Genomic DNA, 26,241 nt, shown 5'->3' on the forward strand with positions numbered 1-26,241 from the left:
AACACTTCAGTAGTTATATTGATATTAGCTAAACTACTTTTATTTTAGCTAACATAATAAACTTTAATTATACAATTGATTAACTAGACTAAAAAAGGTAAATTCATTAATTCAAGTATAGGAAACAAGTGTAGGAAGTGATACATGTAACATTAATAATGTTCCCTTAGCTAGTGTATGAACCATTTTAGAGAAGTAGCCGTGCCGAACTCTGAATTACTGAATATTAGCTTAAGTGCTAACGTTACAAGCTGAAAACCTTCTGCTAAAGACACACTCGTCATTTAGCCAAAGGGACGTTCAATTCATTAAATGTTTATAACAACACCAGGTAACAGACTAAGAGGTTTAACTTACCGAAGATTTGAAGACAGTTCAGAAACACTTTACACTCAGTTTATACCAAATAATATCAAAGCAGAGAGCAGTGGAGGCTCCCTCACTGTCACCAGCGTCCGTTAGCGATAATCCTGATCTCTTTCAATGGCACTGAGTGTCGCGACATTCCCAGGAGTTTTTAGAACTCCACCACACCCGCACATCTGCACACATGAGGCGTTCAAGAGCTCCTCGAAAAGCTCCGAAATCTCATTCGCATCCGACTTTAATTCGATAATGTGTAACACTCGTCAACGTTAGATAGTGAAACAAAAAGTCATTCAAGTTACAGTCATATATTGTTCGCCCTGCTGCAGTGATGTAGAAGTGTACTCCAGGGTGTGGCCAGCACCCGGTGAGGTCACGGATGGGTGCGGTTAGAAGTGTAACCGGGTGCCCTCCAAACCCGGACCAGCAAAGTGCAGGTCTGTACCAGCTGGCCGTGGTTTCCACTGCATTTCTATTCTGCACACACAACGGCACATGATGCTTATGCCGACCTGAAACGGCCGCTCTCTGAGACAACAAAAATCTGTCCCCAGTCTTATTACTGTATTATACAAGCTCAAAGCAGAAATCTTTATCATGCCAAAAATTGTAAATGGTGACAGAAATGCAGAGACTTATGCAGCTAGCAGACTTCCATCTGTATTCGTCATGAAAATAAAAAAAAAAGTAGGTAAGTGCTGTAGGACAAACAACTTTATCTTGGTTATTAACTGAGCAAACAGCAACTCGGGAAAAGGAAATATAATGTTGAAATAAAGTGTTAAAGTCTTTGCTCTAATGCATTTATACTTTATGAAAGACAGATTGACGGAACATGTTTCTCTCACCTTTATTTATCAACTTTACATTTTTGACAGAGTTCTACAAGATATTGCACATAAAAAGTTAGTATCGAATAACAACCCCACCCAGAAAAATAAATATTAAGTTCAATGCAAAGAGCACAGAGCTGACATCATCAGAGATTAGACTGCATATCAGACCCTGACTTTGAAATACCATTCCTTCAAATATTAATGGAATAATAAAAGCACAGGTTGACGTGGTCAAGACTGGTCTTTACAGACCTGTGTCATTCCAGTCGTCTCCAGTCGTCTAATAAGAGATTATTTTACACCCGCAACCCATTCAAGTATCCAATGACACTGAATACATGATTAAAACGTCTATTTCTCATGTAAGTACGTGTAAATAAAACAAACTCTTGGCAGTTAAGCCTAATGCATCACTTGCCTACCTTAAACTTTTTTTTAACATTGTGTCCCAGCCTATGAATTGCAGATGTTTACTAACGACAACGATGATTTACACAATAATAAAGTCTTTAATAGCCAAGACATACATTAAGTTTTGATGGTGCAACCCGGTTTAGAGAATCACTGGTTTTCCATTTCAGTTTGGTTTGTCCGTTTGTTATTCCGTGATCCCTGACAGATTGACTTCTACTGGCTCGAATAATGTGAAACTAGGTGGAAGGGTGTATCATGGGCCACAGACAAACCCTTTACATTTTGGAAAGGATATGAATTACAGGGCAAATACACAAATTCTTTTTTACTTTTGTTTTTGCTGCATTCCTGAGACATTAAAATAATCTGAAAAATCAGTTCCTGGCGTGTCTTGGCGGAGGTTTTTGCTCTCAGAGTGCCCTCCTAGTTAGGTCTTTATTTTTTTATTTTTTGTAAAAACAATCTAAAACAAATCTTATTACCACCATTCCTCAAAATGAGAGCAATATAATTAAGTCAAGACTTACAGAACTTTAAAACATCCCACATCAGATCAAAAACCTCAAGCAGAGGATGAGCAAGAAATGGTTTTGATGCAGGCCTGACACTAAAATAAACAACATAGACACAGAAAAACAGACTAATGCTGCATTTTATCATAGGGTATTTCTAAGGCATTGTAAATAATAAAGGCAGTTGTCCCTAAGAGGATACACAATCTCTGCACCTAGTCTAAATTGTAAAGTCTACAAATACTTTGTACCTATTTCTTTTTAACTCATCTAAAACTACTAGCCAAATACATGATTTAGTTCAATCTTTGTATCCCATTTTACACCCGTTGGCACAACAACCAGAGAAGCAGATGTGATACTTCATCTGCTGCGAAGCCTCAGTTCCTCCCAGTGGTGTAAATGCTGTTTAGATCCAAGAAGTCAGATCCCTAAAAGAAAAGTCCAGACGTCTTAGAAACTACTCTATTTCATCAAGAGTGGAGTTTCCTAATTTCCAACCGGCATGACTGTAGTTTTCCTTTTTAAGAAATTAGCACCAACCACCTCTCAGATGCCAACAATCCAGCAGTAAGCTGGAGTTTGGAGCCGGTACTTTCAAAAACACTTGGACACATTTTAAAGAGGGAACTGAGAAACTGACACTTCTGAAACCATATACCAAAGCACAGTTTAAAAAGGGACTGTACTCAATATACAGCACATTAATATAGCAGCAATCACAAATTAGATATGTAACGATTGAGTGGAATAATGGCCTTTGAGCAGAGAATAAAGTCACAAGCTTCTCTATTCTTTGTTTTGAAACCTAGACCGGCTGTATGTGCAAGTGGCTGTGACAAAAAACTTCCTTGCTTACTAAATCTTTTTAGCATTTTACTTATCGGGCAATAGAGACAGAGCACCACCTGCACCGCTCTCCATTGACTTGTATTGAGTGAAAAAGCCTCCTCGTCAATTCCTTCTGCTGGCAAATTATAGAAAAATACCTAACAATGTTTTATGTAAAGCACTTTCAATTGCTTTCTGAAATGTGCTATCCAAATAAAGCTGCCTTGCCTCGCCTTGCCTAAAAGCTCCAGTGTGGTGATACTCATTAACAACAATGTAAAGAACCCTAAATAAATATTATTATAAGCTGCTAACCCAAAAGCGTATAACACCATGCGCTCTAACTCTATGGTCTGTGAGTAGCCCGCTTTTCCTAGCACAGCCCCTTTAAGGCCTTTCCCAGTTGGAAATTTTCCGTCAAACATACACTCGGTTCTCATATTCCTTTTTAATGTGGTTGATTTCGTCTTCACTTGAACTGTCATTTTTCTCTTTCTTTTCACTGTCCACAGCAGCTGTATTAATGCGTGTGTGTGTGTCTGGTGTGGTGGTCTGCAGCTCCCCTCGTATCCCGTTGAGCTCCACCAGACCATCATGCAGCTGCAAAGCCACCTCCCTGATTTTAGCAGCAAACTCTGACTTGGCCCCTTTCTTCAGTTCTTTGGAGTCCTTGGCCACAAAGTAGATGTCCATGCCTACAAAGAGTCCCGCGAGCACACCAGTGGCCATACTGGCGATCTGGACCGCTCTGGCTGCTGTGCTGCCCGCCATATTGGCAATCTGCACCACCCGCATGATCTCATTAGCGTTGTTGAGGATCGCCTTCCCTGCCATGGCGCCGTCTTCGTAGAAATTAAAATTGAGCGCTGGGAAGTCACGGTTGTAAGCGTGCTTTTTCATTTTGATCAGGTCAAACCTCCTCAGGTTCTCGATACCCTGCTTGACAAACGTCAGGCACTTGTTGAGGTCGTCCATCTTCTCCTGATAGTCCTGCACTATCTTCTCCACCTTCTTGCGGTCCATTGAGTTGTTGACCTGGTTGGAGATGCCGGCCCCTGCTGATGTCAGCCCGCCGGCTGTAGCTACACCCAGTCCCACCGCCGTCACAATCAAAGAGGTCCCCATGGTGAATGGGGCCAGGGCGAGACCGGTGATGGTGGCCACGCCCCCGAGGGCGCTGGTAGAGCCGCCGGTGATTTGAGCAATCTTTGTGTTCTTGCTGAACTTGTCCAGGCCGTCCGCGATGCTGTTGAGGTCCATGACGTGCTGCCAGAGGCTCTCGGCGCGCTCCGAAAACAGTTTGTTGAAGACACGTATGCCCTTCCGCACCTTGTCTGCCGTCACAGCAAACGCTCTGAAACCAACAAGTTTAGAGTGATTACAGAGCAACGTCACTGGATCTCTTAATTACCACCTGCGTATCTAGTCACACACAAAGTGGTGGTTTTATTTGCCCAAGTTCTGAGACATCAAGCTTCCTCTCCAATACATGGGAGGTGAATACATTTAACTTTTTTCTGCTGCACAAAACAGAATTCTGACTTTATTCTCACAATTCTGACTTTAAACTCAGAACTCAATAAATGTTTTCACATTTGGCCCTAATCCTCTTCCGTATCTTTGCTGAAGAAATGAAAACTGCTGACAGCAGTCCTGTGGATGATGCCGGTATTGTATCTGAGATATTGTTTCTGTTCGATTTCTTTCAAAAGTAACTGTTTTGAGCAGCACAAATACAATTATATTCTCCAATATATTGGGGTCATTTGGGGGGATGTGGATACCTCAAAACTTTGATACATTACATTATCTGCATGGCTAAATACTACTAGAAATAAGAGAAAATACATAGGGTGAGACTCTTTAAGGCAGGGGTGTCAAACTCAAATTCACCAAGGGCAGCACTGGAAAATAAGAATCCCAGTAAGTGTGTGAAGTTGAACATGAACATGTGAAGTTTATTGACATGCTTTTATTTAATCAAAAGTCAAATATTTTTGACTGTATTATTGCATGTCTCATATAGCTTACTCAATTACAGTTTGGTCGACATAAATCCCCAAAAAGTCAGCAAAAAAGATGCCTAGCCATCTTAGAGTTTTGCAAATCATGAAAATCAAAAATTACAATTTTTTTTTACAGCAACCTGTTTCACAGCCTGAATGTTAAAAAACTCTGGTTCTGTGGGATTTCTCAAAGTCGGCAAATCTGCCAAATTGTGCTTTGAGTGTCCTGTAATAATAGTTGGAAAACAGTTTCAGTCTTTTTGGTTTGGCGCACAACTAGGCGGCCCGACATTTATTGTGAACCTAAATTGATATGCGGGCCGGATCAAAACTTGCGAGGGGCCGCATTTGGACCCTAGGCCTTGAGTTTGACTCGTGCTTTAAGGGACAAACGACACAAGACAGTAAAATATTATATAAACACTTATTTCAGCCTTGGCTTACTTGGCCTCTTCTTTATCTGTCATGTCATCCTCTTGAAACGTGTCCTCCCAAGCTGAGAAGGTAAAAGCAAGAAATAATGATATTAAGTTTTCTTATAATGTTACACACATTACATGGCCTTATTCTTATTTCAAAACCATGGGCATTCATTTATTATAACTTTATCCACTCCTCTGGTTTCTCGCTTTCCAACAGATGTTAGAACCTGGCTGCTGGGCTTTGTTCCCATTCAGCCACAAGAGAAATAAATAAACCCAGAAAACCTTTTTTTATGGACCTGGCTTTGTGCACAGGGGCACTATTATTTCGAAACAGGAAAGGTTATTCCACAAACTCTCACAAAGCAGGAAGAACAATATTGTTTAAAACATAATTATAAGCTGCAGCATTATGATTTCCTTCAATTGGAACTTAGCCCTTGTGTTGTCCTTGGGTCAAATTCGACCCGTTTTCAAAACCTCTATAAGAGAAATAGGGGTTTCTTTTTAACCAAATTACACGATTACAAATACTTAATTACTACTTTCATTGAATTTTGGGTATTCAAATTTATATAATTTGAAATATTTTTTAATGGATTTAAAACCTGAGTAAACTTTGAGATACATGTTCCTCTACTATAAGTCAAAGTAATTCATCATTTCAAAACTAGATATAATTTCCTATAAATGAAATTTATTGACCATGTATTCCAAAAATAAGTGTAAAACTAGTGGTAATAAGTTGGTGTTAGTGAAAAAATAGCATTGAAAATGTTGAAGAAGTGACAAAACATTAAAAAAAAGGAACAAAATTGTCAGAAAATGTGTCAAAAATATTAAAAAACAGTAAAAGGAAGAGAGAAAAAAACATGTTAATTTTGGCATCAAGTGCATGGTCAACCAGAAGACAACACAAGGGTTCAGGGCTCAAATCCTGAAAATCAGCACAGTAGGCAAACAGATATATCCAAATACTTTTTGTCATATGGTGTAAATGGACCAAGATGAAAAAAAAATCCACTCTCAGAACTAATCCAAAAGAAAGCCAAACAAGATAAAATGCATTTTATGTGTAACTTACACTCCACTGTGTTCCACCAATCCATAAGGTCCTCCACACCCTGAAAGACATATTAGATTTGTATGGCTATATGGAATGTTTAGGCTTCCTATCCAAAAGGTTAAAGCTATAGTGCGTAATTTCTGCTGCCGCCGTGAGGAATTCTGAGTAATGACAACAACACTGTCAGCGCGTCCCCATGATACAAGCCTTCCGTGATTGCGCACCGCCTAGTAGCCAAGGAGGACACGGAGGATTTAAAAAACAGGATGGACTGTTCAGAAGAGGTCATTATCATCACTTGCGCAAAAGTCGCCGGACGCCACAATCTAATGAATGCAGCCATACTAGGAAATCCAGAGAGAGTTGTGTGGAGCTGATAGTCTTAATCAGCTTTGTAGCAACTCATTTGGCAACGGCTTGAATGTAACGGCCGTTCATTAATATCAAAAAGTTACGCACTAAAGCTTTAATGATAAAGCATCAGATTTGATATGTGACATGGTGACAGAGCTTGCTTCAGAAACCAACCTGTCTGTCTTCAGGCTGTGCTGGGTCAGGACTGAAGTCCTCCAGCTGGTCAAACAAGGATCTATTTCCACCTTCATTCTGAAACAACAGAAATTTTACTTCTTAAAATTCATACTGTATGTTAATACCAAGATTTGTGTTCTCTGTGTAAATACAAAAAAAGTCTGGGTTTACAGTGTAGCAGACATTTATGTCAGTGAGACAAAAAGACAGATTAACCAACAGCAAGACGTCAAATCAACTTGTCCAATATCCTCAGTTTCACTTTTTACACTTTATGTACTCAGATGAAGAAAAGGAAGTGATGGTAAAAGGGATTCTGAATGCACTGCTGTTTTTGCAGAAGTAGAAAAGCCAAAATCTTTCATGGAAATGTTGAAACGGAAGCAGAGACACACGCTTCTGCACATTGAAACCTAAAAACGTTTCTTCTGCCATGCTAAGATCCTGCAAAAAAACCTTTGGGAGGTGTGGGGTGGGTGAAGCCTTCGTTATACTCGCACGTAAAACATACAATACATACATAAATACATACAGTACACATACAGACATACATACATACAGTACACATACTGACATACATACATACATACATACATACATACATACAGTACACATACACTGTGGGGCGACTGTGACTCAGTGGTAGAGCGGTTGCCTGCCAATGGGAAGGTTGGTGGTTCGATCCCTTGCCCTGCAGTCCCATGTCGAAGTGTCCTTTGGCAAGACACTGAACCCCGTGGTGGCACCTTGTACGGCAGCCTCGACCACAATGTATGAATGTGTGTGAATGGTGAATGTATCCTGTATGATGTAAAAGCGCTTTGAGTAGTCGTTAAGACTAGAAAAGCGCTATATAAATACAGCACATTGACATTACAGACATACATACATACATACATGCACACCTGGACTTTAATTCATACCTGGTCACTTTATCACTTTAAAACTGGACTCAACACTGACACTTTAATAATGTATGGTCTTTTCTTTGTTTATTTGACAAATGTTATTATTGTTGTTATTATTATTATTTTTATTTTGTTGTCTTTATACAGTCTTTTTTACCTATTTTTTTATTTCTTTTTTCTTGCTAAAACTGCTGCTGGAACTTTCAATTTCCTCGCGGGAGTCATCCCAGAAGGATTAATAAAGAGAAGTCTAAGTCTGAGTCTATGTGACACCAGGCCTCGGGCCTTTGTAGAACACTTTGTATCAACGCATTGTTAGTTGCAGTACAAGAGAGTGGAAGTAAAGGAAGGCAGGCTGCCTGGCAACAGTTAAACTCAGACGTACAGCCAAACTACTCCTATAATTAACGCTTAGCATGTCGAGAGTAGTCGGGATGAGCAGAGACCCTGGAGACAAACATAAGTTTGTTTTCAGGGACGGGTCCGGTGGTGAAACAGACCTTTTGTAATCCTGAACCCCATTGAGTAAGACTGCAACATGTTAGTATGGTGGATAAATATGCTGACACAGTCTAGGTAGGAAAAAGGTTGCAAATTGCTTTCAATTTAGAGCTCAAGCTCAACGTGTGTGGAGGAAAACAGAACGAGAATACAAATCCTTTACATTTTGTCTCAGTTTTCTTATCTCTTACCTCTGCTGTTTTACTTGCAGCACCGTCCGGTGCGTTCCTCTGTATACTTTTGCCCTGGAGAGAGAGAGAGAGAGAGAGAGAGAGAGAGAGAGAGAGAGAGAGAGAGAGAGAGAGAGAGAGAGAGAGAGAGAGAGAGAGAGAGAGAGAGAGAGAGAGAGAGAGAGAGAGAGAGAGAGACACACACACACACACACACACACACACACACACCACACACACACACACACACACACCACACACACACACACACACACACACACACACACACACACACACACACACACACACACACACACACACACACACACACACACACACACACACACACACCCACACACACACACACCCACACACACACACACCAGTTCAGTTCCAATACAGCCCAGCTTAATGGGACAAATTAAGAATTAGTTACAAAGTGAAAAGAAGAACTCCACCATCATGAAAACACCAAATGAGAGAATATCTTGAGAGAAAAGTGTGTTTGAAAAAGTATTACAAGGAGCACAACATTTAATAAAACATTAATAAACGTAGTTAGAACATAATAACCCACATTAAGTGCCTGAAATAGATGGGTGTGGTGTACTGCATAGCACTTCATGAGAATTAAATGTAGTATGGCGTAGGCCTGGATCAGTCTACCACATTTAAGTTTACCCAGTTTAGGGACATGCAGAAACACACTGACAAGGTGGAGGCTGGGGGTGTAGCCTTGACCAACCGCCACTCTACCCGTTTGAAAACTATGATGTGTCTCTCTCTCATGGGTGAGCCAAATTCTCTGGGCGGGCAAAGCAGAGAAAGGGGAGGTAACCTTGCCCCTTATGACCTTATAAGGGGGAAGATTCCAGATCGGACCATCTGAGCTTTCCTTTTTTTTTTTTCTTTCCAAAGGCAGAGCAGGATACCCAGGGCCCGGTTTACACCTATCACCATTTCTAGCCACTGGGGGACCATAGTCAGGCTAGGGAATGCATATTGATGTTTAAAAAAACTCATAAAAAGGGAAATTTTCATGCCATGGGACCTTTAAAAGCCAGGCGCGTTTTTACTTTAGCTATTATGATGGCGGATTTACATCGTTATATTTTTAATTTGTAAACTTTTGCATGTGTGTGTGCTGCTGCATGTCCCTGTGTGTATGTGTAACAAGCATAGTGTGCACGCTGTGCACGAGCCTAGACGATCACTTTCTGCTGCCGCAAAGTAGCAATACGCCAAGAATTCACCTGAACACACCTCCCTGCAAGACAAGCACGCCCATGGGCGCAAAGATGGCCTCAGGTACAGTTGCTATCTAAACGAGTTGCGCGCCGGACAGGACATTAACAACTGCGTCGGTCTTAAAATAGCAAAGACGCTTGCGTCAGGCTTTGTACTACGCTGGGTGCAAGATAGGGTCCACTGTCTTTACAGTGATACACATCCACTGTCTTTAAAAAAAAGATTTATTTTTCTTCTTATGATGAGCTCAAAGAGCTCAAAGTGCAGTTATATCAGTGTTATCCTTGGAAGTAACTTTAATTACGTGTTAAAATACATTTTGGCAGTGTTGTCCACACAGGAGGAAACACGTTTGTACATGTCACATGTTTGAGTGTCCCGAAGAAGAGCAAGATGCCTGAATGTTACCTCACCTTGGTGGTAATAAAATAAATATATGTCTCATGGGAGTATTATCTAGTGCGTAGACTCTATTTCTTTTCCTATGACTTTTACATGTTCTACTGTCCCGCACTAAGCACATATAGTCGTGATGTGCGTGCCTTCGTTAACTTTTTTTCACGTTACCTTGCCCCGAGGCATGAAGGGATTGTGTCTCTTGACTTGTGGTTTCTTGACTTTGGTCTACAAAATAAAAATCAGAATAGCAGTGTTATTCTAAAGAGGATAAAGGTCAACAATTCAAAATGTTCCTTTACAGTAATTAATTGCAGTAACATCAACATTTGTTCCTGATGACTATCATAGCAAAAAACAAACAAGGGAACGATTTCATCATTCAACAAGTATTTTGTTTGAGAAATGAGTAAAAAGACCTCTGTTTTGTCCTGGCCCTCCTCGACATGCTGTTCTTCTTTGGGTGAAGAGTCATCTTCTTCTTTCAGCCCTTCATCATCAGACTGAGGCTGAAGTAAACAAAGTGTGAACATGATGAAATAAATACAGTGGTGCTCATAAGTTTATGAACCCATGCTAAAGTTGACCACAAAGAGGAATAAAAAAAATCATCTTTTTAGAAAATTAGGAAAAATCCAACCTTTAAGGACACCAATTTTCTTTGTGAACGAATAATGTATTGTGAATAAATAAATGTTCTTCCTGCATAAGTATAAGTACCTCTATCTTAAATTCCCATAGAGAGAGGCAGATTTTTTATGATTAAAGGCCAGTTATTTCATGGATCCAGGATACTATGCATCCTGATAAAGTTCCCTTGGCTTTTGGAATAAAACAACCCCCCATCATCACATACAATTCACCATACATAGAGATTGGCATGGTTTTATTTCAGTTAGCTTGATAGCTGGTCTGATTTGCATTGAGAGTAGATATTATGGAAAGTTCCCCATGCCTATCTCTAGGTATGGTGAAGGGTCTGTGATGATGGGGGGTTATTTTAATTCCAAAGACCAAGGGAACTTTATCAGGATGCATAGTATCCTGATCCATGAAATAACTGGCCTTTAAAAATAAAAATGTGCCTGCCTCTATGGGAATTTAACATAGGGGTGTGTATACTTATGCCCTCTCTATTTTAAGGAAGAACATTTAATCATTCACAATACATTATTCAATCACAAAGAAAATAGGTGTCATTAAAGATTGGATTTTTCCTAATTTTCTAATGAAGTCGTTAAAATTAATTTCTAAAAAGAGGATTTTTTTTTAGTCCTCTTTTTAGTCAACTTTAGCATGGGTTAATAAACTTCTGAGCACCACTGTAAGTATCTGGGACAAAACAAAAGTAACAGAGGGTTGCATACTAACTCCTTGCTAATTTTAAATTAACATTGTGTGGCCTTGTCAAATCCATTTGAGGATGTAATGAAGTCAGTATAGTAAAAAACAATTAAAGTGGGTGCAAAGAAGACAAATGTCTTCATGACTGTATTGACTCTACATGAAGAGCAACATCGCCATTTACCTTGGCTCCAGCATGTGGCATAGAGGGATCATGCTGGTGCTTTTTCACCTTGGTCTGTATAAAAAAAAAAAAAAGGCAAAGCTACAATGTTAGGAGACATGAAAAGCAATAACTGGAAGAACTACTTTTCAATTCGACTGTTGGTGACTTTGACTGAAAGAACTGCCTCTGTGCTGTAATGTGTGTTACAAGGATCTAACTTTTTTTTATATTTTTTGTTTACTATAGTCATAAGTCTAATCTCCCCTACTCCTATCACTGAACGATGAAAAGACTGCTTCATGTTCTTCATTTATTCTTCAAAATCTTTAAAATCTAGTGGAGGGCTTAAGATACCAACCACTATCAGTCTGATTGGGATTGTAGAAATATGTATAAAATAATGCTAAATATTCCTGGGTAATGAAATAATGTAGCCATTTTTGACGTTATCTCAGCGAGTGCGTTCCAAAGCCCAAATAACTGACCATTAAACACTTAAAAGATGTGTTTTTGGGTGACAGACTCTCTTATAGTCTCATTACCCTCTTCTGCATTTCATTTATTGCAGGTGCAGCAGTCCTAAACAAAGAAAGAAAGAATAAAAAAGGGGGAGCTGGCTTGCACCTGCAAAAAATGAAATGAATACTGAACTGCCGCTTGCAGACGAGTGTCTTGGGCAAGTGAAAGAGAGAGTGTGGTGGTGCTCTGACAGAGAAATAAAACCTTATTTTCTGATGTTTTTTCAGTGGTTATGCTCCAAAGCACAGTGAGACCAATTCTTTCCGAGTGTTATGTTTAAATGAAACTGTCACGGCACACTGAACTGCATCATGTATCATGTGCTTACTCCTGTGACCACCAGCAGTCCTCATCCTGACATGTTGCTTAGCGCTAACCCTATACATCGGCGGACTACTTTGCCCAATCTTTAGACCGCGGCAGAAACGCAGACAACAATGGCTTAAAAGAACCTTCTAGTCCCTTCAAAAATAGTTGGGTTAAAACACGGCTTTAGATCTTGGGAGAGTATCTGCAGCAAATACAGTTGGGGCGTTTTCAACACCTATTTATATATATATATATATATATATATATATATATATATATATATATATATATATATATATATACATATTTATATGTGTGTGTGTGTACGAACAAAACAGCCGTTATTACTCAAACACTGAAGGCTTACACTACCTGCTGACTACCTGATGGTCTGGCAGAGCTGGAGATCATAGCCTGGTTATCCTGCAGAGGCCAAAAAAAGAGGACATTTTTCAAAAACTGAGCATGAGAGCCAAGGTATACCTTTTTATGTATACAAAGCATGCCCTTTAAAAGTATGGCATGCAATGCTCCTGCTTGCAGTATACAATATTAACTGATTTAACTTGTGTTCTAACAGATATATTCAAACTGATGTGGAAGCAGAAATCTAAACTCTACCTGATTATCCTCGGTTCCTTTTGCTTTTACTTTGGCGTATGAGGACGTCCTCTTCATCTCCTGTGGAGAGATCACAGAATGTAACTGATAGAGAAGTCAGAATGAGTCTCACTTGCACCACACGTCCCTGAGTTGTGTTCAACTGCTTGCAAACCTCTTCAGTTGGTCTGGGTGGGACCACTGGAGTTTCACTTCTTTCCTTTGTCTCGTGCTGAATCATGTTGCTTTTGACCTGACAAGGACACACACATCCAGTACACACCAACAGTCACACAGTGTGGCGGAGCAGGAGGACAGGGAGGCAGGATTTTAACGGAGGTAAGGGGACGATGAGGAGCGTGCTGGAGGACTGGAGGAGGAGCGTGAGGGTATTTTTGACAGAAGCTGATCAGCTGTGTGCGGTCACTGATGACTCATGAGTGATTACAAAAATAGACTGAGCGGTTTTGACTTCTCTTCCACTTGTTTCTCGTTCTCCATGAGCATCTCTGAGTCTTTAGTGAAAGGACATTAAAGGAATACATGCAGGTTAGAGCACGACCGATATATCGGCATTTCCTGAACTATCAGTATTGGCATTTATTATGGCCGATAAAAAAAAATTTAAAAATATATTTTTTAATATATTCATTCATCAGAAAATGATTGTGATAAATATTTAAAAAATAAAATAAAAACGGACGTCCACCACGTTGAGTGTTGGCGTTGCACAGTCTGTCCACCAGAGGGCGCTCTAACACGTCCCTGTTGGCAACACTGCTTGTTTTTTTGTTATTGTCTTTCTGTTCAAAGGACTTTAAGTTTCATATCTTAAGTTTGTATTTTTATACATTGTATTTACCAGAACTTTAATAGATTTTGATTTTTCTCTGTTCTGTTGTGACAGTAACCCAAATTATTATATTATTTTAGTGAACATTCATAAATAACTAGAAATAACTAATGTTAAGGAAATCTGTTTGTTTTGTTACGCATTTCTGGATTAAAAAATAAAAATAAATATATATATATATATATATATATATATATATATATATATGGGCCGACATATCGTAATATCGGATTTTTAAATAATCAAATATTTGCATCTGGCCTTAAAAATCCGGCCGGGCTCTAATGCAGGTATTCCACCAAGCTTTTAACATCCCGTAGTTAAGGAAGGTCTGGCAATGTGAGACTAGCGAAGGGAGGAAAGTGGCGACGAGTAGCAGTAGAGAAAGACACACACCTGCAGAGAGCTGTGGTGTGTGACCGCATGGATAGGAATATCCCTATGGTTAATAATAGCTGAATAACACGTAGATGCTAACCCACAATTATACATGTGTCTGCTGAATAAAAATAACCAGTTAAACTGATAACTGATAAAATGAGGAACAAGCGAATGTCAAAGCACCTGTTTGTCGCCTGATGATTGGCCACCGCTCGCAGCTGGATCCACCACCTCTGAATTTGTCTGCTTCACAGGCTGCAGAAATTATTACTTAATGAAAAACATAATCCAGTCTGAACAGTCCTCTTTTAGTACATCCATTTATTAAATGAAACAACCTGTGCACTATAAAATCCAAATACTGTACATATTACCAAAGAGTATTTTACATGACGCAGGGTTAGCCCCAGATGAGGTGAAAGGAAGTGATATTATCTACTGTATATTGGGTTGGTGTTGATACAGTGCAGGTACAAGTCGATCTCTCACCTTTGAAGACGTCTCTATGAGACTGTCACTGCTGGCAGAGAGTTTCTTATCCACAGACAAATCGTCCTAAACAGAATATATACATTTAAATGTAATATCTGCCATTTTCCTAAATAACTGCCAGTTACTATTGGCAAGAAAGTTTACAATTAAAGGGGCTCTGGGAAAAGATGCCTCTGAAAGATAATGAAATGTCTGAAGCATGATCAGGGTGGCGTCGTTATAAAATATTTCCACATACAGTAAGTGTGACATATCACACAGAGGAGCACAAATAGTTTTAGACCGCATCAAATATCTGCACACGGCGCAACGCTCATGTGGATAATGAAATGTTGTTGATGGAGCTTGATGGACACATGGATTCTTCTACATTGATATGAAGATCTTTGTGATCAATAAATAACCATCAAAACGCAACAATGACCGTTGGAGTTGTTGATTTCAACAGGAGGTAGAAGAGAGCGCGTCAGCTAGTGTACTAGCCATAGATTCTTTATTTGTTTAATTCCATACAGCAGCCCCTCAGTGGCTTTAAGTTTTAGGCTTAGCCATTACACAAATGTTAAAACCATGATGTGACTAATTCTTATGTGGATCTCTTCTCAAGTTCTTATTGTTTCTACTAAGAGCTCAACCAGGATTGAGCCATCAATATTAATCCTGTTCTAATAATTTATAGTAACATGGTTTAATGTTCTGCAGCAATACTCTCACCTGAGATTGTGTCCTCGCTCCAAAAGGCTTTGGCGACTTTTTAAACATCCCACTAAACACGCCTCCTGTCTCCTGGAGAGAAAAAAAAATTATGATTTACATACAAACTTTAAGATATCTTCAGTGTCTCTGTTGATTCTTTGATAGATAATTATTCAAACAAAAAGTCACGTAATAATTACTTATATATGATATAAGGAAATAAAATAAAACCAATTGTTCAGTCATTTGAACTGATGCCGCTGCGAGACAAAGACAAACAGGGATTCAGTGCTTCACACATTGGCAAGCAGTTCTTTTGCTTTAAATCGCTGATGCATGCAGGTTCAGCTGGCGCTTCCAAACACACCACAACAAAAACACACCCGTCTCAAACTCACCGTCCAATCAGGCGAGGTCTACACAGCAGATGATCTACTGTAGCTTAAATGACATCACCAACATAGGTCAATAAATACACACTGAGGGAGGACTCACTGTTCAATTACAACAGCTGATCAGTCTGGCATCATGTTGCCTGAGCTCATTATTATTCATGAGCTCGCCCAGTTAAAGGATGCTGATAGCCAGGCTCTCACATTCTAGCTGTTAGCCAATCAGAGTCTAGCAGCTTAGCTCGTTGAATATTAATGAGAACTGGTACAAATGGAGCTGGGTCTTCCGGCAGGCTTTCTATACCATGCTAGAATGGCTTGAAACAAGGTAACATAGGCATTTTTTCCACAAAAAAAATGTTACAGAGGTCATGGTAGAAGTTCAGACATTACCACAAAGTAATGAAAAATGTGTGGCAGGGCACCTTTAAATATTTCACACTTTTTGAGTGAGATAAAAAAAATAATCATATTGCAAGTCTAAATACCATAGAAATCATACTGTCAAATGTCACAAGAATAAATTATAATAGCTATAGTAATTTTACAGCTGTACAAGTCTCCAATACGAGTATGGGAAAACATCTTAAATATTACTATTACATATTCAGTTCAATATATTAAATTTCAGTGATTCATATTCAACAGGGGATTAAATAAGGTTGATGTTAAATTCTAGATGTACTACTAAGTCACATAGGGCCAGATGTGCGTACATTTGTGAATGTAGCGTTATCAGCGCCATGGCCAACCCGCAGAAAGCGCACGCTCTAATATATTACCTTACATTGCATTTACCAAACCTCCTGTTCATCGGGTAATCTGTGTCTTTCTCCGCCCATTATACTGGAAATTGCGCACATTTAAAAGCGCAATTGAATGGCCGATGTCAAAGAAATCCTGCTTGCGTGTTATTTCGGCATTAGTGGCGATGTAGCAAAGCCTACTTGTACTATGATACGGCTGAGTGCAGACTGCGAAATTCCCACTGCTGATGCTATGACTGTTTGAAATGATCCTGATGCCAATATTGTATGCTTTTATGTAATGTAGCGAGGAGTTTAACAACTGCTGGAATGGAATGTGAACACTGTGTTGGAAATGTCATCTTTGATTTCTTCCAGTAACTGTAATATTGCATGGCTGCTTAATCTGTAATGCTTTATGATTCAACTGAAAAAGTGTGATCCTTGTGTCTTCGCCTTGCTGCCATTTCACCAGGAGGCATATGCAAGGAAACCCACTTGCGGCTGGTTTACACCTGCTTTTAAGAGACGGAGAATTTTCTCCGCAAAATAGAGGCGCACTGTCACGGGAGGTTTTTGTACATACCACGGAAAACATAATTAGGCACACTTTACGATTCCTTTCCCATCTCTGTATGGGAAACACCCACTAATTCCCTTCATCCTCCCATTAATGCATATGCATGACACGGAAAAGCGCAATTTGCCATTTTCAGCTCCCTGAAAATGGCAAACCTCAGTGCGGCCTGTTTGTACACACCTCGCCATGCTTTTACGCACATGTTGCAAAACAAATACGCCTGAAGTGGGCGCAAAAGCGTTAGTAGCTACATCTGGCCCAGAAAGAGAGAGTTAATACCACAACATCACCTGTGGTTGTGCAGACTTGGAGGATCTTTTGAACATCCCACCGAATAACGCTGATTTTTGCTAGAGGAGTAAAAAAAGAGGGAGAAAATTATGCTTGAAAAAATGCATCTATGCCTCTAAAACTACTGTGGTAGTTATGTATGAGTTAGTAACAGAAGGTAAACATTCCCTGCCATGATCTGTGAGTCAGCAGGCTAAATCTGTCTCGATTCAACCGTGACTTTCTGGGTAAAAAGATGCATTTACTTGTTCACATCACACAGTCCAGCTTCCCGTCCAGATTTCAAGTCTGGACTTGAAGCTGGTTTCATGTCTTAACTTGAAACCTTGATGACAGAAAACATAGAATGACTGTTGTGTTTCTAGCTCTGGGGAAATTAATCATATTACTGATTTTCCTGTTTAAAAATCACATAAAAAGGAGACATTAGGACATGTGTCAAACTCAAGGCCCGCTGAACACTTTAGGTTCACGGTAAATTTTGGCCCACCTAGTTTGACCTTGACTTTCTAAATTCTATCATGGCAAATGAATGTTTTGCTTTTTTGGGGCTTTATGTCATCCAAACTGTAAGTGAGTGAGATCTCTGTATTGTGGGTCTGGAAAAAAGCCTCTGATGACACAAAAATCTTTATTTAGCGTCATCTGAGGCATTTTTGCCTAGAGGCTGTAGACCACAGTCTGCTAGTGCTGCATGTTTTCAACCCGCCCATAGGGGGTGGGACTGTCATTACCTAATGCTGTCGAGTGTCAACCATCTTGAAGCTACGCTAACAGGCTCTCTCTTGGCACATGGCTGAACAACAGTGTACCTATCTAGCTACCAGACCTGCTAGCCTTCCAAGCAGATGCTCCTCTGTCGGGTAAGACTCGTGAAGGTGGGCTGTGTTGACACGGACACGGACTGGTGCAGAAATGGGGTGCTTGGATCCAACTACTGCTAACCGCAGGTGGAGTTTGTGACTGTTAAATGCCATGCCATATTCCACGCAAATTCACGGCTGTGTTTACATCGGTCCAAGCGCTAATACTACCATTGCGTTAGCAGAACATTACGGAGCCTATACTGTGTGTGCACTAAATGTAGCTTGTTTTGTAAGTTGTTTTTATATAATGTTGTTTTTATATATTTTAAATGTGTAAGTTTAAATATGTCACTTGAACCATGGTGAAACGTTGTTTCGTGTACAGTATATGATTGAAATGACAATAAAACCTATAATATATAACATATTAATAAATATAAAAACAATAAAACACATTTGAGTTGGCTTGTCACTTGACTGCCTCTCTGTGTCAGTAACCGGTAGGCGGGCTGGGGAGTGGACTCGTAGGGAAGCGAAGCAAGTGCATTCTGGAAGTTGTTTTATTTGGTTTTGCTCGGTCTAGAAGGCACAGATTTAAAAAATAAAATAAAAATAAAAATAAAAAAAAATCACATTTCTATCTATCTGTATATTGATATACTCATCTTTTGAGCAGTAAAATATCCCTTTAATGAAGATCCAGGAAACAGACCCAGGCACCTGACTCAGAGCACACATTAAACAACATAATGCTATGAACAGCCAAAATTGTGTTTCGTAATTGCAGAAAGATTAGATATTGAATAGTTTTAGTTTATTTTTATTTTCAAAATATATCACTGTCCAAGTAGACTTTGCTTGCTATCTAACCTTTGAACAGAACCATTTTACAGGCCTTGGTTTTGGGACACATTCTTGATATATCCAAGGTTTGATCAAAATCTAAGACAGTAGCAACCACCTGCAAATCCATTTGAATCCAGAAGACTCTGAAAAATAGGCTATATTAATTAAAAAATGTATTTCATTGCCAAGACATATACATGTATCTAATCGAGCAGTGTAATATTATATAAGGCCATCCTCAACCTTACAGTGGGCTACTAGCTACGTAGCTAGTAATGTTCCCTCAGAGTTTTGTTGTTAAACTGTGTGTAAAAAGAACAGCGCCGTTAAATCCCCGGTTTCAGGTACGTACGGTACCGTCTGGATGGTTTCAATATTTTGTAAAGTTTTCTTTCTGCCATGTTTTAGGAATCATCAGAAATCATTACATTCATACTGTATATTCAAACATAAACAAACTGGTATACATTAGCAACAATAGAATCGAAGATAGAATGGAACAGAATCAATAACCATTTGGATTGAAAACATAAGGATACAAGTTGTTGTTGTCATAACACCACACTGAATACTTGGACCCAACTTTAGTTCTGACACAAATTCACTCAGACAGAAGGTTGTATCAGAGAGTCATTTGACTGTGACAATCCAAAAGTGCACATTGCAACAGGAGAAAAAATACTGGAAACATGGAATTTAACTCCAGAGAGATTCAACTGCAAATCAATTTCTATCTCAATTCCCTTGAAGAACAAGTACGGTGTGAACTGAAGGACAGCGAGGCGACACTCACCCAAAGGGAATCTGAGGGGAGAGTTCACATGATCATCCGAGAGGACTTGTTGGCCTGTCTCCTAGATCAGCTCCAACAACAGAGAGAGGGCAGCAGTTGGGTCCATGAGAAAGAGCTGATGCAGAGGGAGGTGTGTGACTTGAAAGTTCAGCTGGTGACGTGTCCCCTCCCCACCCAGGGAAACAGAGCATCTGAAATCCCAGCTGGGAAAAATCAGCAACAGGCTGCGAAAAGCCCAAAAGGATCTCGACCTGCAGTACTTCATTACTGAAGACCTGAAAGTTGAATTGGAGCAGATGAAGGGAGAGAAGGAGGCCCTGAACAAAAATGTGGAGACTCAGAAGATGGAGCTTCGTAAAGAGAAACAGATGCTCGCAGAAGCTAAGACCACCAACGTGAGGTTGGAGAGCTTTCTGGAAATGGAGAGGGCTCAAGCTCAGGAGCTGAAGGACAAATTGAGCAAGATGGGGGAAGCTCTCCAACAACAGGAGGAAGAGGCAAAGGAGGTACTGGAAAGACCCCGGGCTTCCCATAGAGCCCAGCTGGATGAGGCTCTGGCTCAACGTGTCCCCTCCCCACCCAGGGAAACAGAGCATCTGAGATCCCAGCTGGTCAAAACCAGCAACAGGCTGCGGAAAGCCCTAAAAGATCTGGACCTGCAGTACTTCATTACTCAAGACCTGAAAGTCGAATTAAAGCAGATGAAGGGAGAGAAGGAGGCCCTTAAAAATATTGTGGAGACTCAGAAGATCGAGCTTCGAAAAGAGACACAGATGCTAACGGTAGGTAAAACCACAAATGTGACGTTGGAGAGCCATCTGGAGATGGAGAGGGCTCAAGCTCAGGAGCTGAAGAATAAATTGAGCACTATGGAGGAAGCTCTCCTAAAACAGGACGAGGAGGCAACGGAGATTCTGGAAAGATCTCAGGCTTCCTATAGAGCCCAGCTGGAAATGCAGGACAAAAACAACAAGAACCTCATGGCTGCTCTTGAGAAAACGTTTGACCATCCGCTGGAGAGTGAGCGTGTCCTATGGCAGCAGGAGAAAACCTTTCTGCTAGAGGCGAGCGACAAATCAAGGGACTCCCATGTGGATCAGAATGACGAGCAGAGCTTTGTGAGTGACTGCCTCTTGGCTGCTCTGAAGAAGACTGAGCAGCAGCTGGAGAGTAATCTCAACCAGTGGAAGGAGGACAAGGCATCCCTCCTTCGGGCCACAGAAAGCCTGAAGCTGACTCAGCAGGAAAAAGAGCAGGAGTGGGAGAGGACTGATAGCACCTTGAGGTCCCAGCTGGTAGATCTTCAGAGCCAGATAATGCAAAAGCCAAAGAAGAAGTGGTACAAAAAGCTTCTGCCTGGCTGAGGAGGAGAAAATGCTTTTGTACTGGTATAGTATCTGTGTGTGTGTCTGTCTGTCTGTCTGTCTGTCTGTCTGTCTGTCTGTCTGTCTGTCTGTCTGTCTGTCTGTCTGCGTGCGTGTGGGTCTGTGTGTGTGTGTGTGTGTGTGTGTGTCTGGCTCTGTCTGTCTGTGTATGTGGGTCTGTCTGTCTTTATGTGTCTGTGTGTGTGGGTTGGTCTGTCTGTCTGTATGGGTCTGTCTGTGTCTGTGTGTGGGTGGGTGAGTCTGGGTCTGTGTGTGTGTTTTTGTGTGTGCGTGCCTGTATGTGTGTGTGTGTGTCTGTGCGCGTGCGGGTCTGTGTGTATGGGTGTGTGTGTGTGTGTGTGTGTGTGTGTGTGTGTGTGTGTGTGTGTGTGTGTGTGTGTTTTCGCGCGTTTGCTCGCAGGGCATGTGATGCGTCAGTACAGTAGTGTTGGAGTAGTACATGCTGCATGCTGCATGCTGCATGCTACATGCTGCATGCTGCATGCTGCATGCTGCATGCTACATGCTGCATGCTGCATGCTGCATGCTGCATGCTGCATGCTACATGCTGCTTCTGCTCGCCACTCTCTGCTTCCAGCTACTGCCACCGGACAGCCCTCTGTTTTCAGGGGCGGAAAGTGGAGCCGAGTGCGTGTCGCCTCCCCCGCCGGTACATAGCCTCTCCCTTGCCAAGACCTCGTACGCGCCTCCCCGTGGCACACATGGGAACTGGTCCCTTGTGGTTGCAGGCTAAGTTGTACAGGATCTCGGAGCAGCAGTGGGCCCCAGAGACGCGGCATGCAGGCCCATCGGTGAGTGGAAACGCCCTGATGCCCGTCAACCACTGTCCCAGTTATGGGTAAATAACCCCAGCTATGGGTAAATAGTGAAGACCCCAACAGCGGTGCAGGTGGGAGATAGTGATGTGAGAACCACCACAACGTCTGGGAAGGAGGAAGAAGGCAACCCCACAGCCGCGTGGGTAAACTCAGGAGTGTACAGCGGCTAGGGGAGGGAACCCTGTGGCAATGTGAGAAAACTGAAACTATTCCTCACGACTATATAACAACTACTGCATACACACAAACACTAGCTCTAAAAATGATGTCATGTTTGTCTGTGTGCCGGGCCTGTCCTACATGTGTACTGCGGTTTGTCTTGTCAACTTGCAGGTGTAGCAGAGGCAATGCTGACATGACTGTGATCACCTGGCCGGTCCTCCCAGACTATTTAACCCCGCCTGCCCCGAGACCGGCTGGCCGCATTCTCCCGACGGCGCACCAACATGTTTTCCCTTTGTTAACTACGGGAAACATGCACCTCACATTCTCCATTACACCCATCCACCTTCATTCATCCCTGATACTGACAATCACACCTCATCATGCTCTTGTTTACATCATTAGTTAATAACTGTCACTTTATTATTGTTACGTGGCTGTGCGTCTCCCTCTTTTGTTGTGGCCTGTGAGCCGGTCGTAACGGGTTGGGGGCTCGTTTGCCGTGAGTATAAAACCAGGACCTCGTTTGTGGTTTCCTTTAATTAATCCTAGTTAGTTGCGGTTGAGGCAATTTGGTTTAGTCAAGCTACTCTATTGTTGTTTAAATATTAATTTGCACTACAGTCATGTGTGATATAGTTTGCTGTATAAACCAGAGGGCAAATGCTCATTGCATCCTATACCCCCAAAATATAAATTGGATCAAATTATTTTATATTTTAATTATAAGATACTAAATATAGGTTTTTGTCTGGAGGTACATGTTGGTTATCCAAAGAAAATAATTAAATACACAACACAGGAGCATTTCTTTCAGGGACATTTTGCAGGTTTACTACGAGTCTCATGCATAGACCGGTAATATTAATGTATCTGTATGTATACAGCCTATGGTCTCATGTAGCTTTAGACTTTAAGACAAAACAGGTTTATTTAGGGTCACAGAGCCTTTCAAACACAGCAGCAATTCAAAGTTCTATTTAGAAGAAATGCTTTAGAATATACACTGGTTATTGTCAAATCAGCTACAAACTTGAATTAATTGGTAAATATCAATTATCAGTTTACTTCTTTGTTTTGGGAATAATCAATAAATCCTATGATTTTAATCAGGATTTGTACACCTTTTCCAGGTCAAATTCAAACACTTTTTAAGCACTTTCAAGGTCCATTTTAAAGCTTTTTCCAGCACCTTACACCAAAGTAAAGGTACATACCAATACATAGTCAAGATTATTATTTAGTGTTTTTGTCACTTTAAAAGACATAATGCTATGAACAGCCAAAATCTTGAAATAGCAGAAGGATCAGATATTTTAGAAAAACAAGTTTTATTTTCAAAATATAATCACTGTTCAATTAGACTTTATTGCTATCTAACCTTTAGAAACAGAACTATTTTACAGGCCTTGGTTTTGGGACACATTCTTGATATATCCAAGGTTTGATCAAAATCTGAGACAGTAACAACCACCTGCAATTCCATTTTAATCCAGAAGACTGACAAAGCACAGGCACCTGAATGAAAAATAGCCTATATTAATTAAAAAATGTATTTCATTGCCAAATCATATACATATATCTAATAGAGCAGAGTAAATATTATATAAGGCCATCCTCAACTTTACAGTGGGCCACTAGCTACGTAGCTACATAGTTTGTTGTTAAACTGTGTGTAAAACGAGCGGTGCCGTTAAATCACCAGTTTCAGGTACGTACGGTACCGTCTGGATGGTTTCACGGTAACGGTGGGTAGACAACATTAGCACATCATCTAGAGGAAACACTGCAATACTAACATTACATTATCACACCAAGCAGGGCCGGATTAACAACTCCATTTGCCCTGGGCAACAAGACACAAGACACCCCCCCCCCCTCCGGAGCACCCATTTCAAAGTCGCCATCATCAACAGCATATAGCCTATTCTTCCATAATAACAAATCAGGCTTCTGCATGGCTCGGTGGAGATGGATGGATTTACAATAGCCTCCACATTTATGAAGTGCATTTGAGAGACAGAACAGATGCACAAATGTTTAACAGAACTTTTTACAATTAATCTTTCAAAGAACTTGGTGTCTACAGAGTCAATATTAAATGTTTTAATATGTAGCCAATCAATTACCTTTCGACAGCAAGAGTAACATAAAGCAGACAGCTAGGGAAGCCTTAACTTAAAACCAGAGATTATTTTTTAACATGCAAAAGGTGAAATTATCACCAGCCATGAAGCAGGCAATCGGTGTGTATGAGAAAAAAGTAAACCATTGAGTACACTGTTGCAGGTAGTTCAAAGTCACGATCGTGGTTATTGTTTCACAATCAACTATATCAGCATACAATGTTGATGCACTACTATATATACACACTACCGGTCAGAAGTTTGGGGTCACTTAGAAATTTCCATTGCACTCCATTATAGACAGAATACCAGCTGAGATCAGTTGCTTTGTTATTTTTAACCAGGGAGCAGTTTTCAGATTACATTATGTGCTTACATAATTGCAAAAGCGTTCTCCAATGTTTTTCAAGTTAGTTTTTTAAAATGATATCAGATTAGTAAACAGAATGTGCCTTTGGATGATTGGAGGAATGGTTGCTGATAATGGCTAATGTAGATATTGTACTAAAGATCAGCCCCCCACTCAGATCAGCTGGTATTATGTCTATAATGGAGTGGAATAGAAATTTGTAAATGACCCCAAACTTTTGACCGGTAGTGTATATTCTTATTTTATTTTAACAAATGGGCCTTACAACTGGCCTGAATCTCTGAATCTGCAGCCTCCTCTTCATCCCTCACAGTCAATTCTTCCTTTCCCTCTTCTCTTTCACTTATTTCTGCATCTCCTTCTGTGGTCTTTTCTTTCAGCTCAGTCGCTCCAGTCTTTGCCGGGATGCAGTGTGGTGATGGTGTTTAACAATAAAAACTACAACTCTAAACTATAAACATGAAACTGGAGGAGCTCTAAAAAGACTTTGCTCCATAGTTCCAGACAATGACTGATATGTTTGCGTACATGGCATCATTTACTTCATGCTTACTGAACATCAAACAATTTTACTGTATTTTTTTGGCAGATTTTTTAAAAGTAAACTCTCATACGTATACCGGTAAATGACTAAATACCCATGGACCCCCCCCCGTAACTATCCTACTGCAGTAACGTTACTGCAGTGTGTATTTGTATATTGACAGTTTCAGTGGCACAGATTTGAGGTCAAGTCGGTTAATGCTGCTACACTGACTTAGCAAAGAGAAAACTATAAAACACCCAACTCTGAACAGTCTTGAAACACAACGCAGGCTAAAGTTGTACATTTAGGGAATATCTAAGGTTACTCACAGCTCCTCCGTCACACTCCAACTCCAAATCCAGGTTATCGTATCGATTCTGTCAAACAGCGGTAACATTTCCAACGGTTAGTTAACGCAACCTTACTGCCTGGAGGATAAAAGCGACAGAAATACGAACGGTAAGCCGTTTTAAGGACGAATGCAAACGTTAACTCACCATTAAAGCTTGTGCACGCCCGTCCGTGTTCACCGGTTGTTGTTTTTTTCCGTTGGTTAATCGATGTTGAAATGTTTCTGTCCTCAGGGAGTTGTGTCTGTCCGTCCCAGTGTTGGTACTGACGTTGTTTTCACGCACGAGCTAAAGCTGGAAAGTTAAAAGGTCCCCCCCTCCTCAGTGGAGAAAAAACATCCTGGAAATCAAAGACTCACCCATCTTTCTCACTTGTGTGGGTTCACAAAGCACATATTACTGAAACCGAACAGCGGTTACTTTTCTTTTTTTTTCTTTCCCTGTGTTGTCCTCCAGGAGAGGGCGTGCGTGTCTGTCTCACCT

At 40.6% G+C, this 26,241-nt stretch overlaps 1 protein-coding gene and 1 long non-coding RNA gene across 8 annotated transcripts; one reads left to right on the forward strand and one right to left on the reverse strand.

Annotated features, from left to right (window-relative positions):
- Window positions 1-1,201: 1,201 nt before the first annotated feature.
- apol1 (apolipoprotein L, 1) lies at window positions 1,202-26,241 on the reverse strand. 7 transcript variants are annotated; one of them, XM_032531592.1, is made up of 18 exons: window positions 25,906-26,239; window positions 25,738-25,785; window positions 17,576-17,635; window positions 15,966-16,002; window positions 15,586-15,657; window positions 14,869-14,934; window positions 14,563-14,634; window positions 13,321-13,398; window positions 13,167-13,226; window positions 12,918-12,968; window positions 11,736-11,789; window positions 10,627-10,716; window positions 10,379-10,435; window positions 8,585-8,638; window positions 6,982-7,059; window positions 6,472-6,511; window positions 5,410-5,461; window positions 1,202-4,313 (listed from the first exon to the last, which is right to left on the reverse strand). In XM_032531592.1, the coding sequence occupies exons 5-18, from the start codon at window positions 15,631-15,633 to the stop codon at window positions 3,377-3,379; spliced, it is 1,737 nt and encodes a 578-aa protein (XP_032387483.1). In that variant the 5' UTR covers window positions 15,634-15,657; window positions 15,966-16,002; window positions 17,576-17,635; window positions 25,738-25,785; window positions 25,906-26,239; the 3' UTR covers window positions 1,202-3,376. The 7 variants fall into 7 exon arrangements, with proteins under 7 accessions (XP_032387483.1, XP_032387484.1, XP_032387480.1 ...); XM_032531593.1 differs by having other exon boundaries at window positions 15,966-16,008; XM_032531589.1 differs by lacking the exon at window positions 15,966-16,002 and having other exon boundaries at window positions 25,906-26,241.
- LOC116699160 (uncharacterized) lies at window positions 2,286-11,530 on the forward strand. The gene is made up of 3 exons (XR_004334384.1): window positions 2,286-2,295; window positions 10,475-10,483; window positions 11,466-11,530. It is a non-coding gene; the product is annotated as an uncharacterized LOC116699160 (long non-coding RNA).

Source organism: Etheostoma spectabile, chromosome 12, assembly GCF_008692095.1.
Source record: "Etheostoma spectabile isolate EspeVRDwgs_2016 chromosome 12, UIUC_Espe_1.0, whole genome shotgun sequence".
Taxonomy (NCBI): domain Eukaryota; kingdom Metazoa; phylum Chordata; class Actinopteri; order Perciformes; family Percidae; genus Etheostoma; species Etheostoma spectabile.

What these genes read in the sequence shown, in the direction of transcription:
- apol1 (XM_032531589.1), bottom strand. An exon ending in CCTTCATGCCTCGGGGCAAG is followed by an intron (nt 8,639 to 10,378) that starts GTAACGTGAAAA and finishes CTCTCTCTCCAG; the next exon opens with GGCAAAAGTATACAGAGGAA. An exon ending in TTGGTGGAACACAGTGGAGT is followed by an intron (nt 5,462 to 6,471) that starts GTAAGTTACACA and finishes TTACCTTCTCAG; the next exon opens with CTTGGGAGGACACGTTTCAA.